Source organism: Myotis lucifugus, unplaced genomic scaffold, assembly GCF_000147115.1.
Source record: "Myotis lucifugus unplaced genomic scaffold, Myoluc2.0 scaffold_36, whole genome shotgun sequence".
Lineage (NCBI taxonomy): Eukaryota > Metazoa > Chordata > Mammalia > Chiroptera > Vespertilionidae > Myotis > Myotis lucifugus.
The window spans coordinates 3,182,997-3,196,769 of NW_005871084.1; the positions used below are offsets into that span (position 1 = coordinate 3,182,997).

Consider the following 13,773-nt stretch of genomic DNA (forward strand, 5'->3'; position numbering starts at 1 on the left):
TTTTAAGGACAGTTTTGCAAGAAGCTTCAAAGAGCCTTAACATGTTTACAATTTCTAAACTAGAAAGTCTACTTTTAGAAATTTGTACAAAGGAAACAGTTGTTGACTACTAAGGTTTTTATTTGTAATTACTGGAAAGCTGAAACAACTTAAATCATTAATAGAAAATATCTAAGTTATGACTCATTTGTACAAGAGAGTACTATGCATGCATTGAGAAGAACGTAGAAACATCAAAATGTGTAGCTGTGTGTTTTACAAGTGAAAAGAATCAGGATACAAATCTATGTATAATATAGACTCATTGTAAATACACATAAACATGTTCGGAAAAGAAGTAAGTGGGGAGGATCTATAGCTAGAAATTGACTTCAGTTGGTGAGATTAGAAGCAATCTTTACTCTTATTTTGCAATAAGCATTTGTTATTTATAATTAGAAGAGATAAGAGAAAGGAAACAGGCTGCATTGTCTAGATGCACCATTTTTTCTTCACTTGGAAAACAGAGGCTGCCTGGCAGGAATTCCTTCAATTTCCTGGTCCCTTCCTCACCCGCCCACCACTGACCATAACAAGCATTGCACCTGTCTGTGGATAGCACCTTATCTCCGGCCACAGGAAGATTGGTTCTTTCTTCTGTCTGGATTCCTCCCCGCTCATTGACTCATCTTTTACCTTTGTCCTCTATATCTTCATGTTGGCTGTTTTATATATATATGCTTTTCTTATCAGTATTTGAACATGCTCGTGGCTCACCCATTTTCCAAAATCTAAGCAGTGCTTGCTTGCTCTGTGTCCAGCACTTTATCCTAAATTTCTTACTCTCTGATTACTTTGTAGAATCTGCTCATAGTATTCCAGTAGATAATTGTGTGGTCAATTATTCTTTTCTGTATTCATTCATTCACACAAGTATTTTCTGTGTCCTGAAGGCCAGGGATGCAGAGATGATGGCTCACAGCTTCTGTTTTCTTTTCTTTTCTTTTTTTAAAAATATGTTTTATTTATTTTTTACAGAGAAGAAGGGAGAGGGATAGAGAGTTAGAAACATCGATGAGAGAGAAACATTGATCAGCCACCTCCTGCACACTCCCCACTGGGGATGTGCCCGCAACCAAGGTACATGCCCTTGACCAGAATGGAACCTGGGACCCTTGAGTCTGCAGGCTGATGCTCTATCCACTGAGCCAAACCGGCCAGGGCCACAGCTTCTGTTTTCAATGAGATTACAGGGCAGTGAAATTCACCCTGATATAAAAATAATCCCTCCCCCCCTCCCCCAAACTTGTAGAGTTTAAGGTTTTTCTTTGGAGGAAGAGCTATAATAGTAGGTGTTTCATCTGTTAATTGATTTTTTTTTTACCTTAGTACTATTAGTCATTAGAGAAATACACATTAAAAGCACAATGAAATACTGTTGACCCCCTCTACGATGGCTACAAGAAAATAAAATGGCAGCACCAACTGTTGGAAAGGTTGCGGAGCAGTTGGCATCCTTCTCCATTGCTGGTGGAAAGGCAAAGCACAGCCAGTCTGGAAAACAGTGTGAGAGTTCCTTATTTAATTTACCACATGACTCAGTAATCCCATTCCTCAGTGTCTACCCAAGAGAAATAAAATCATGAGTTCACACCAGAACCTGTACATGAATATTCGCAGTGGTTTCAATTCATAATTTCCCCAAACTGGAAACAGCCTCGACGTCCTTCACCTCGTAAATGGGTAAACAAACTGGAGAGTGTCCATATGATGGAGGGCTGCTCCACAGTGAGAAGCAGGCAGCCGACACACTCAGTAGTGTGGAGGAATTACAGGTGTATTGTGCCCAGGGAACGAGCCAGACTCAAAAACCTACCTGCTGTGCTGTATGGTTCCACTTGAGAGGAAAAGCAAACATGTAGGATAGAAACAGATCAGTAGTTACCAAGAGCTGGGTGTAAGAAGAGGGGTTGACTATAAAAGGGCACGTGGGGATTTGGGGGTGATGGAATTGTATATCTTGATAGTGGCAACAGTTACTCAAGTGTATCATCAAAACTAGAACTCTACATTAAAAAGAGTGTATTTTACATTTTGTGGATTATACTGCAGTAAACCTGACTTAACATTATTTTTGAGGCAACCAAATTTTTTTGATATGTGCCATATTCACGTGTTTTATAAATCCAAACAATGTGAAGGAATAGAGTGAAAAGCCTCATCCCTACCCTTGCTACCTAAAATCACCAGGTTTCTCATGCATCTTGAAGTTTCTCTATATCTAAGTATCATCATATATGCATACTAGAGGCCCGGTGCATGGTCCCTTGGCCTGGCCTGCACCCTCTCTCAATCCAGGACCCCTTGGGGGATGTCGGACTGCCGGTTTCAGCCCGATCCCCGCAGGCCAGGCCAAGGGACCCCACAGGTGCACGAATCCATGCACCAGGCTTCTAGTATGCCCATAAGATCTTTGGTTAATCTCTTTCTGCCCTCCTCCCACCGCCCTTCCCTCTGAGATTCATCAGTTTGTTCTATGTTTCCATGCCTGTGCGTTGAGTGTCTGCCCCCTGGTGGTCAGTGTGCGTCATAGCTACCGGTGAAAGGGTTGGGCAGTCAGTTAGGCTTCTATATATATATATATATATATATATATATATAGAGAGAGAGAGAGAGAGAGAGAGAGAGAGAGAGAGAGAGATGTTCTCATTTGTACGATTTCTAACAGAACACAGCTTGTGAACATAAATTTCCAGTCTTTTCTCAATATGATATGTTACAGTTCTTTTCATACCATTGCATTTAGATCTTCCATTCTTTTCTGTCACCACATGGCACAAATGTTGTTGTGTGAGGGTATAGACTATATTTGACCAAGTCTCCTTTGATGGACCCAGATTTGTTCTCCTTTGTGCACAGTGCTGCAGTGAATGACTGTGCATATGTAGGCAGTGCTGTTATAACTCTTGTACTGGAAACACAAATCTGTTCCAATGCAATTGATACATCAGGGGACAGTTGTAGCATAACCTGAAGCCTGAGTTTGCTCACACGTGACTTCATCCCTGAGAAACAGTAGGTGAGTATGGAAAACTGGATTGGAGTTGTGTAGGAATAAACAAACACACCCCACCTCAGGCTTCCCCTGCGACCCCATCTCCCTGTGTTGAGTCACACTGGTCCACACCTGGTGTTACAACTTCCCTCCGACCCTCCGATTTCAGATAACCCTTCTTCCACCACTTCACAAAACTCAAAAGCCACAGCCCTCGGACCCCACTTCCACAAGCAAACTGCAAGTCTTTTACAAGGTAAAGTGTCGTTTTGATGTTGCAGTATCTATATATTTCTCAATCATTTGACATGTATAAAACCATGCTACTGTTTTATTAATATGCCACTGACGGAGGTTTTCAGTATTATGCCCCTAGCTTAATTTTGGCTGGAAGCCATGTAGTTTTTAATGACTGATGTTGCATAGTGCAGTGATTTATAATGTGTTATATGTACATTGCAGCATTATAGCAGAACTGATTGTACCATGTGTGGGTCTATCAGCAGAATAGATTTCCAGGTGGTGGAAGGGCCCAGTTAGGAGTTATATTTTGAGGGATTGCTGCTGTGATACATTTAAATTATGTAGTTGATTTTTCCTTTTTCATAGAAGAGGGTAGAGCTGACGAGTGTCAGCATGGTTTGGGAATAATTGTTCCCCATAATCTTGAATTTGTGGGTGTTTCTGGCTGCACGAGGGTCAGTAAGGAGGCTTTTTGCATGTTGGGGCAAGGCAGAGCCTCAGGAGGCAGGAATCTCAGGAAGAGGGGAAGAGGATGGCTAGCCAATTGCATTTGTGAAGGTGGGACTTTTCTCCCCTAACTTCTTGCACACAGAGAGGCCTTCAAGCCAGGAGACAAGGAGGGACTAGTTCTCAGCCCGGAGAATGACTGACTGTGACAGAGCCAAAGGCAACCCTAGACACTTCCACCAAGTGCCATAGAAAACAGTGGGTTTCTGGGCCTTTTAAATCCCGGAGTTCAGACCGTGAGGCCCAGGCCAGAGCATTCAGAGCAAAGGAATTTGCTGAGAGGGACAAATGCTATCTTTCCCAAAATGTGACGATAAGAGTCAACAACTGGAAAACAGGGAGGAAGTGGACCCAAGTGTTTCATATCTTACTGTAAGGTTTTACAAAAATGTTCAGTCCCTGCCAGCTTATTATATTTATTCAATATTTCTTCAGAGAGTTCCAAGTAAAAACAAAACAATCATTGAATGGGAAAACATGACTATTTTCTGATTTTAGTTAACTATAAAAAGGCCATGGTTCCCTTAATATCAGCTTACCCTACATTGGAGCCAGAAGGAAGTAAATGACCTTAAAAGTTTTGAAAATAGAACCATGATAAACTTTACACTTTCTTAATACTGTTTTTTCCCCCATTTTTGTTTGATTGATAAAAATTGCTTTCTGTGTATAAAGTAACAATGTGAACTGTTATAATATTGAAGATGTCGTTATGAAAATAAGTTAGGTTAAAGCACCTTTAAATAAATTAGCATTTAAAATTTAGCAAAGAAGAAAGTCATTTGTTTAGTTAGGTACTGTGAACACGGCAGATTTGATCTGGAAACTGGCATTTAAACTTGTAATTTTCTTGTCACCAGTGATTTTGAAACCTTGCTCCATTGTTTTGGGGCTGGCACAGTTCACTTCTGCATTTTTTAAATAAAGATGATGAAAAAGAACAATATCTCACATTTTGTCATCTCTTTGAAAATAGTAATTACCGATTCAGCTAAACTGCTCTTCATATAATTTATTACCTACTGAGGATTTCTTTATTGAAATTGCTCTATTAAAATTTTGGTTTGCTATTAATGTAACTACACCATAATGAAAAGTGGAATCTAAGCTCTTCATCTAAAAAGAAAATGAAATGTTCGTCCCTCTGAGGCCTCTTGCCGCTTGTATGGTTAGAAACATACATTTCAGTGCCTTCATCCTTTAGGCTTCTTTGCTTTTAGAAATATGTCTTGTGTTGGATTCTTCCAGGTAATCGTGATATTGCCCATCTTATGTACAAAGTGCAAAGGGAATTAGATGTATTAGTAGATATTTAAAACTATTGAAGCACAGTTCATGACTGACGGTTCTTCCCTTACGGCTGTATTCTAAATGCAACGTCGTATTCGTTCTCAGCCCACCTAAATCTCAGAGACCAGGGTTTGCGGATGGCTTGCTTTGTGTGACCACAGTGTTTTATGCAGGAACACCTTTGGGAGAAGGGACAGCGTGCCTCAGAGGCACCAGCTGCTATTGGCTTTGTCCTCCTTTTCCCAGAGATTACACGCTTAGGAAAACAAGAAAAGCAGTGGGCCGGCTTTCAGCTGCAGCAGGAGAAGCGTCCTCCTTTGCCTTTGTCTGGGTCAGGACCCTTTTGAACACCTGCCAGGCTGACTTGCTTTATTTAAAGACAATTTTTTCCACTCCTTTAAGATGTAACGTGGATGTGTAACTTTACTTTTATTAAGAAGAGAGCATTTATTGAGGATTTCTGTGTCCCAAGCTCTGTGTTAACCTTTACTTTACCTCCGCTTCCCCACCCCCTCAGCGATGTGATCACTGGTGTGACCGCTACTTCCAGGGGGAGTAGATGCTGAAAATTCTCAGCCACTTAGCTTTGTTTATGGTTTCACTAGGACAGGTTTGTCGGGGGATGTAAAAGCACTATTAAAGATATATTTATCATTTCGTTACCACTTATCAGCTGCTTGCTTGCTTATCTCTTTTTATTGCCCAAAATAGTAATGTTATTTGAGAGAACATACTCCCATGAGAGGTTTAGGAATAACTTCAGCCTTATTTTTAATGAGGATTGAGCCAAATTTTGTTCCATTTCCTAGGCTGGCAGTTCTTTCTTGATCTGATTGATTCGTGATACCTGGTGTCATTGCAGAATGCAATGCTTATCACACCCAAAGAATTTGTTGTACAGTTAAGCCGCTAATTTTACTTAATATGTTTCACGTGGGAATATGTTGAGGTAACATAATTATGTGTTAGCCGAAGTGGGAAACTTTTAACTTTGAAATTTTTATATAACTCTTGATAGCTTTCTCTTGTGCTGTCCAGTTTTCCCCCCAATTCTCTCCCCCTCTCTCTCCACCTCTCTCTCTCTCCATATACCAACAGGCAAATCTCCATAAAGTGGTTTCGAACATTTGTGTTCTTGATAGAACCAAATGGTGTTATTTAAAACAAAAGGCCTCCTGGAAAACTCTTTCCTTATAGTATAAGGGATGATTCCTTAATCATGAAGTGGGAGAAAGTTAAGAGGTTTAACATTAGCCAAAAATTTAATTTAAAATGACACATTGGATAAGGTGACATATTCTCTCTGGAGATAATGAATTACATAATGACTTGATTTGGCATTTACTGGAGAATTAAGTTGCTTTAAAAAAAATAACATTTATTATATCTCTTTTGCAAATAACATTTATGTAATGTTTTCTCTTAAGTAAGTGAGTGTGCTCAATCAAAAACAAGTGTTTTGGGGAAATATATTTATAATTTTTTACTCTCGTGATAAAGATTGCTTCATTCTGTAGAAGTTAGCCTCTTCATGGCTACCCCAGGCCATGTTGCTAACAGGTATGAGTATGTAAGTTACACTCTCAGGAAGGAGCTGTTCCTAATGTTAAAGTGTTTTCTGTCTCCGTCCTCTGAGTGGCTGTCTCTCTCTTGTCCCTAACACAGCAAATGAAGAAGCACCCGTGCCGCCAGTGTGACAAGTCCTTCAGCTCCTCACACAGCCTGTGCCGGCACAACCGCATCAAGCACAAAGGCATCAGGAAAGTTTACACCTGCTCGTAAGTTCTGGTTTCTCATGTGGGAGCACAGGGGGGCTGAGCGGATCTCACCGAGGTTTTTCATATGTTACCATTCGTTTTCCATTCCCATCCTCTCTGTTCCACAGTTTATAGATTTCATTTCTTAATTGTATTCTATTGTTTTGACATGCAGTTTCTTCTTCTTTTTTAATCCTCACCCCAGGTTATTTTTCCAGTGATTTTTTTTTTTTTTTTTTTTTTTTTTTTTTTAGGGAGAGTGGAAAAGAGAGGGAAAGACAGAGAGAAACATCGATGTGAGAGAAGCACATCGATTGGTTGCCTCCTGCACGGGCCCTGGTTGCCGGGCCAGGGAGGAACCTGCAACCAAGGTACGGGCACTTGACTAGAATCAAACCCAGGACCCTTTGGTCCACAGGCCAACGCTCTATCCACGGAGCCAAACAGGCTAGGGCAGTGATGGAGAACCTATGACACGCGTGTCAGAGGTGACACGCGAACTCATTTTTTTGGTTGATTTTTCTTTGTTAAATGGCATTTAAATATATAAAATAAATATCAAAAATATAAATCTTTGTTTTACTGTGGTTGCAAATATCAAAAAATTTCTGTATGTGACACGGCACCAGAGTTAAGTTAGGGTTTTCAAAATGCTGACACGCCGAGCTCAAAAGGTTCGCCATCACTGGGCTAGGGCGACATGCAGTTTCTTGATTGGACTGTAACACTTAAAATGTTAAACTAGAAAGGAGCCTGTGTGGGTTCCTGTGTTCTTGGCTGTTAACCCACAGGTGTCTGTTTTATCAGTGAGGATTTTGGAGAAGTGATTGAGTCGCAGTTGTACGGTGGAGTCAGTTTGATCCACTCAGCGGTTCAGAGAGGCCCTGATGGGCTGGGTCCTGGTCCTGGAGTCAGTTCCGCTTGCCCATGCAGGGCAGCTCTGTCTCGGTACGCTGTTGGCCAAGACACCAAAAGCATGGGACTGAGTGGCCAACACACTGGATAGTCACACCACTCAAGATGGTCATGAGCTACTTAGTATGTGCTGATCTGAACTGGTTATTATTAGTGAAAAAGCTTTATCCCACACTCAAACAGAGCATGCCTAAAGTGAGTTGCTATGAAAGGTTACTTTAAGGCACTTTTCATAAAAGAGAGAGAGAACTAAACCACATAGAAGCTGTACAGCCCATCTGTAGCTCGTGTGCACCGTGTGGCTCTGGACACCGTGAAGGGTGGCTGTGGGGCCAGTGGGCTTGGTTATTAGGGAACGTTTCTTGGGTAGGAAAACGGGGACGTAGACGCTCCTTCAGTGACATTAAAGCTGGGAGTGATTTTTGGAGAGATGAGAACCTCTGTAAAAAGAAGCTGTTGAGATTGTATTGAAAGAATCAGAATTTAGAAGGAAGGCCTGGACTGGGAAGAAGATGAAAAGGAAGTCTGGCAGGGCATAATCCAAATCTAGAAAAGACATACTCCGTCTGAACCAAATCACACTGATCCTATATGGACACAAAAATGGTCAGAAAACTTTTTACAAAAGCTGCCAAATTTTTTTTGCACAAATTGGAAACTATGATTTATACCAAAGTTCCTACTTCACTTTGGAGCATTGTGGTGTTCACACAGATCACCTTGACCCCTGTGTGTACTGTTGGTGGTGAAGGTCTTTCGGCCGCGACGGCGACCCTCACCGTGAGTTCCCTTTCAGCAAGCAGGTCACCCCCTTGTCTTCGGCTCCACAGGCACTGCCCAGACTCCAGGCGGACCTTCACCAAGCGGCTGATGCTGGAGAAGCACATCCAGCTCATGCACGGGATTAAGGATCCCGACTTGAAAGAAATGACAGAAGCCACCAATGAGGAGGAAATAGAAATAAAAGAAGATACCAAGGTCAGACATGGCAGATGTTCTCTTTACGGCAGAATTGTGTTGACTTGCTTTTTTCATTCATTCTTTTCATTTAAAACTTCCTAAAGTTACACAATTTAAAAAGTTCTGACTATGCATGAAAGTATGAAATACTAGGCAGTCTTCCTCTACACCCACACTGACCTTTCCTCTTGCTCCTAAAAGGTAATTTTTGTTAAGTTTTGTCTGTGTCCTTCCAGAAATAACTTTAGGGATCTACTTACATAAATAAATTTTAAAATTTGATGTTGACTCAGAAATTGCCTCTTAGCCAGAAGGGAGGTATAAAGCTGGAAACATAGTGGTTGTGATAGGGTCCTAATAAAAGTTATGGTTCCTTTTCTCTTCTCTTTGTAATGAAAGAAGACAGAATGGTGACTTCGTGCCTTATTCTTACATCAGTGGATAGTGAACTTGGATTAGACAGCACTATCTATAATAACCTGTGTACATGGCATGTGGGTGCCAAGAGCTCTTAGGGTAACCAAGAGTTCAGCTGGTGGTTAAGGGATCCTGCTGTCTTTGGCACGGTGCCGCGTCTGGAACGTACCTGGGTAAAGCCTGTGTGTGTTTTCAAGGAGTTAATCATTGGGTCGAGGCCAGAATAATGTCGCATTAGATTGTAATCCTTTTCCTCAAGAGATGTCCAGGGGGGAGAGGGAAGGGGAATTAAAGAGTGTTTCTCTTCAGAGTATACATCTTTTGCCTTTTTAAAGAATGGAGGTAGAGAGGCAGGTCAAGGTGTATCAGAGATGAACAAGGCAGAGAAGTCGGGCCATGCAGCTGGGAGGAGGGAGAGTCCCTTTGGTTTGGATTTTTGGAGATCGCAAAATGAGGGATTTGATGTGAGTCAGATCTAGAAAGCTGGAAAGGGAGGAGAAAGGTATGACCTATTGGGGAAGGGGCAGGAAAGAGCAGATACCAGACCACTGGGGCTTCCAGTGACTCTCCATCTCGGTCACAGAAAAGGCAAGATACCTGGCCTTTTCTCTGCCACAAGGGTTCTTCCGTCCCCCAGCCCCTGCGCCTCCCTGGCCTCATCTCTACTCTCACCCGGTCACCCTGCTCCAGCCCCACGAGCCTTTCTGCAGTCACCCAGGCACAGGCCCTGCCTCTGGCCTTTGCTTTGCACAGCTCCCGTGTCTGACCCTTTACCCCATGTGGCCCATGGCTCACGTCCTCCTGCAACCGGCCTCTGTCCAGATGTCATTGTCACACCATGTGTAACCTAACCCCCCTCTCCCCCCAACCCTCCACACTCTGCTTTGTTTTCCTGGGTGTGACACTGTAGATGGACTCCTTGGTTGCTGCTTGTCACGCTCCATTGGAGCCCACCTTCCATGAAGGCGGGGACTGGTTTGTCCCCTGCTGGGCCCTGGGCTGGAGCGCTGCCTGGCGACACGGGAACTCAGATTTGTGGAGCAGGGGTGGGAAGGCCCGAGCCTCGAGTGGGGTGGCAGGCATGGCTGTGACAAAACCCTGATCCTGGAGCTCACAGTTCACGTTTCCCGGCAGCTCGGAGCCCAAGGGAGCTAGTCCTTTGTCACCCACCCAGCAGAACGGCTTTCAGTTGTGTCTTTTTTTCCCAAAGGTTCCCAGCCCCAAGCGGAAGTTGGAAGAACCAGTTTTAGAATTCAGGCCTCCCAGGGGAGCGATTACTCAACCACTGAAAAAGCTCAAGATAAATGTGTTTAAGGTTCACAAGTGTGCCGTGTGCGGCTTCACCACCGAAAACCTGCTCCAGTTCCACGAACACATCCCGCAGCACAAGTCCGACGGCTCCTCCTACCAGTGCCGGGAGTGCGGCCTCTGCTACACGTCGCATGTGTCCCTGTCCAGGCACCTGTTCATCGTGCACAAGCTGAAGGAGCCGCAGCCCGTGTCCCAGCAGAACGGGGCCGGGGAGGAGAACCAGCAGAGCCAGCCCAGCCCCGAGCACGAGGCAGCCGACGGCGCCGTGTCTGACAGGAAGTGCAAAGTGTGTGCAAAAACGTTTGAAACGGAAGCTGCCTTAAACGCTCACATGCGGACACACGGCATGGCCTTCATTAAATCCAAAAGAGTGAATTCGGCTGAGAAATAACCACAGACCTTCCAGAAGGGGGATCTCTGTCCACATTGGAATACAAAAGACATTTTTGTTACAAAAAGTTTGCAGTATAATAGTTAACAGTACTGTCTAGGCCGTTGCAATATATTCTCTTTCAACATCCCCTCTTCACCTCGTCCTGTATATCCTCGATAAGTATTAAAGCAGTATTTGAGTTTAAAAGAGTTTGTATATATTTAAATGGAAAACTTTTTATACTCTTTGTTACATGTTTGTATCAGTATTTAGTAGAAAATGTTTTGAGTTTGGGTTTTTTTGGGGGGCGGTTAGCATTTTTCTTTTTGTATTGTTCCTTTAAAACAGAGTTCTTAGTAACAGGGGCAGTTCCTGAATTCAAATAAACCATTTTGTATGTTATGGATTTAAAAGGGTTAACTAATTACAGGCTAAGATAAGGCCTTTTTTAGTGTTTTTAATTTTTAGAATTCACTACATACATTGTAGGTGATCGTTGGTCTCCAAACACCTAGGGACTTTTAAGTGTCTTAGCACCATCCTCAACGTGCCTGCTCTAGTCTGTGAGTGCACACCGCAGACCGAGCGCACTCCGGCGGCGCGTGGCATCTTCCGGGCCATGCCAACCTGTTTAAAGCAGCAGCCTTGCAGGTGAATAAAAACTTAGGCCAGAAACCCAAACGAAGGAGGATTTCCTTAATTCCATCTTACGGGGAAAAGGTATCTATCCTCAAGGTCAGAGTGGGGGCTGGTGATTTTCGGGTCAGATTCGCAAGGCTGGCTTCAAGAGCACAAGGAGATAAAGTTACGAAAGGGCTGGACTACTGTAAAAGTTACAAATACGTCGTTAGACCAATAGATTTCTATAGTCAAGTTTTTGTCATGTAATTTATTAACTATTATAAAGACACAACTAAAGATATCAAGTATTTCTCTGGCTCTTGACAGGAAGACAAAATTCCTAGTTGACTAACCCTTGGCTGTCTAAAGAGTTGGCGTTTTTGTTCTGGGTGCTACTGCCAAACATTCTGGTACTTAGAGTTGGGATGCACAACTCCAACCACCGTCTTTCCAGTGCAGCAGCCTGCGCGTGGCCACTGGCCACGCGAGATCAGCGCTGAGCCCCGGGTTTAGTCCCTCATTTCAATAAGTACACTTACTGGGGGGGCTCTGCTCGCTGGGAGCGCAGTAGAGTCCTCTTCTGTCCCTTCCATTCACAGTTCTCTGGGAGAGTTCTATTTTTTTGTTTGTTTGTTTATGTTTTCTTTGGCATTTTATATCTTGTATTTATCCCTAAACATGTTTTGTACTTTTTTTTTTTAAGAAAAGGAGTTCTTTTGTGTACATATAGATACTTGCATGATATATTGTAGTCAATGTTCGGTTCCTCAAAAAGGTCTTGCTGCTGTCCAGTGTTATGCACTACATCCATCAGAACTGTATTCAACACATTTCATCTGTAAATAAACGTGGGACATTTGGCCCTTGTGCTTCTGTGAGAGAGTTATTGATGGTGGGACTGTGACATCTTCCTGAAGCTTAGGAAGTGATTAATTTCAGGGACAGGCTACAGGATATTGCAGAAGAATGGCATATTCATTCTCATTAGCAATCATCTGTTTGTCACTTCTTGTTGATGCCATCAGGTCATCGATGTAACCCAAGGGCATGATTAAGTATTCCTCAACTTGACATTCAATTGCTGTTGTTATATTTATACTTGTATTGCTCTGAGTTGTATTCATAGCACTTTCATATGTTTCTGCATTGGAACTTTGCAATAAACCTGTGTGGTGGGCTGCACAGGTCTGACTAGCCTAATTTCACAGTTGAGGAAGCTGAGCTCCGATTAAATTCTTTGCCTAAGCCCTCATAGCTGGTAAGTGGCTTTGCGTATTAGAACCCATATTCTTGCTCTAAATCTAGTCTCGCTCTGTGTTTATGTACATATTGGCAAATATTCATTTATTCAACAAATAAAAAGTATGTGCAAAACATGCTACTAGAATTTTTGTTTGTGGCACTATGACTTTTATAAGATAACCTGGAAGTTGATCTACTCTTAAATACCTAAGAATGCTTGGTAATATGAAATTAGCATCTACTAAATGCCTAGTTGACCCTCCAAGAAAGTTTTTAAAAATGTGCTGAGGTCCAAAATGAAGAAATGAAACCCAGAGTAGAAAAAGAACACAGGATGCTGTCTCCCTAGGAGATTTGGATGGTTCAGCTGAAGAGAGAACTGGTGAACTGGAAGATAGGTCATGAAGACATTATCAAGAATACAGTACAGAGATGAGATGAAATATATGAAAAAGATTAGAAGTCAAGAATGACCTAAGGAGAAGATCTAACAAGTTTAATAAGTGTTCCAGAGTGGGGAAACAGAATTGGGAAGGGACATTGTGGAAAATTCTTAGCTCCAACGAAAGACATGAATTCTTCATTTAAGGTGGTGAACACTGAGCAGTAAGCCACATTGGAACTTGTGAATTCTACCTGTTCTTCACTAATTGTAGATGCTGGGTGTGGTTGTAGGTGTGGGCATTTGAGAAACAGGATATAGTCGGACCAAAGGCAGAAACCTGGGCTTGCTTCATGAATCCTTAGGAAGCCCATTTCCTCTGGTGGGGCTGTGGTTGCTGAGGCTGACAGAAGAGCTCAGGTCAGGTTGCAAAAAGCCTTCAACGATGGACTAAGGAGTTTACTCCAATACAGATGAGTTCTTTGGACAGGAGAGCGACATAACCAGATTAACCAGAAACGGTGTTTAGGAAGGGTGGTGGGAGAGAGTGTATCAGGATAAGTTAGGTTATGCTACGGTTGCAACCTTAAATTTTTTTTGTTAATCTTCACTTGAGGATATTTTTCCATTGATTTCTAGAGTTGAAGGGAGGGGAAGAGAGTGAGAGAAAGCGGGAAACATTGATGTGAGAGAGACACACTGATTGGTTGCCTCCCGCACT

General features: G+C 42.6%; 1 protein-coding gene across 11 annotated transcripts in view; it reads left to right on the plus strand.

Annotated features, from left to right (window-relative positions):
• Positions 1-12,607, plus strand: part of ZNF532 (zinc finger protein 532) — a 97,803-nt gene extending 85,196 nt beyond the window's left edge. For 6 of the 11 annotated variants that reach the window (XM_023752641.1, XM_014454418.2, XM_014454425.2 and 3 more), the window contains 4 exons: positions 3,204-3,290; positions 6,740-6,852; positions 8,577-8,724; positions 10,334-12,299. In XM_023752641.1, the coding sequence (XP_023608409.1) occupies positions 3,204-3,290; positions 6,740-6,852; positions 8,577-8,724; positions 10,334-10,825 (840 nt within the window). In that variant the 3' untranslated portion in view covers positions 10,826-12,299. Of the gene's footprint in view, positions 1-3,203; positions 3,291-6,739; positions 6,853-8,576; positions 8,725-10,333 lie in introns of all 11 variants that reach the window. The other 5 variants (XM_023752646.1, XM_023752645.1, XM_023752644.1 and 2 more) reach the window with 2 other exon arrangements.
• The last annotated feature ends 1,166 nt before the right edge of the window (positions 12,608-13,773 follow it).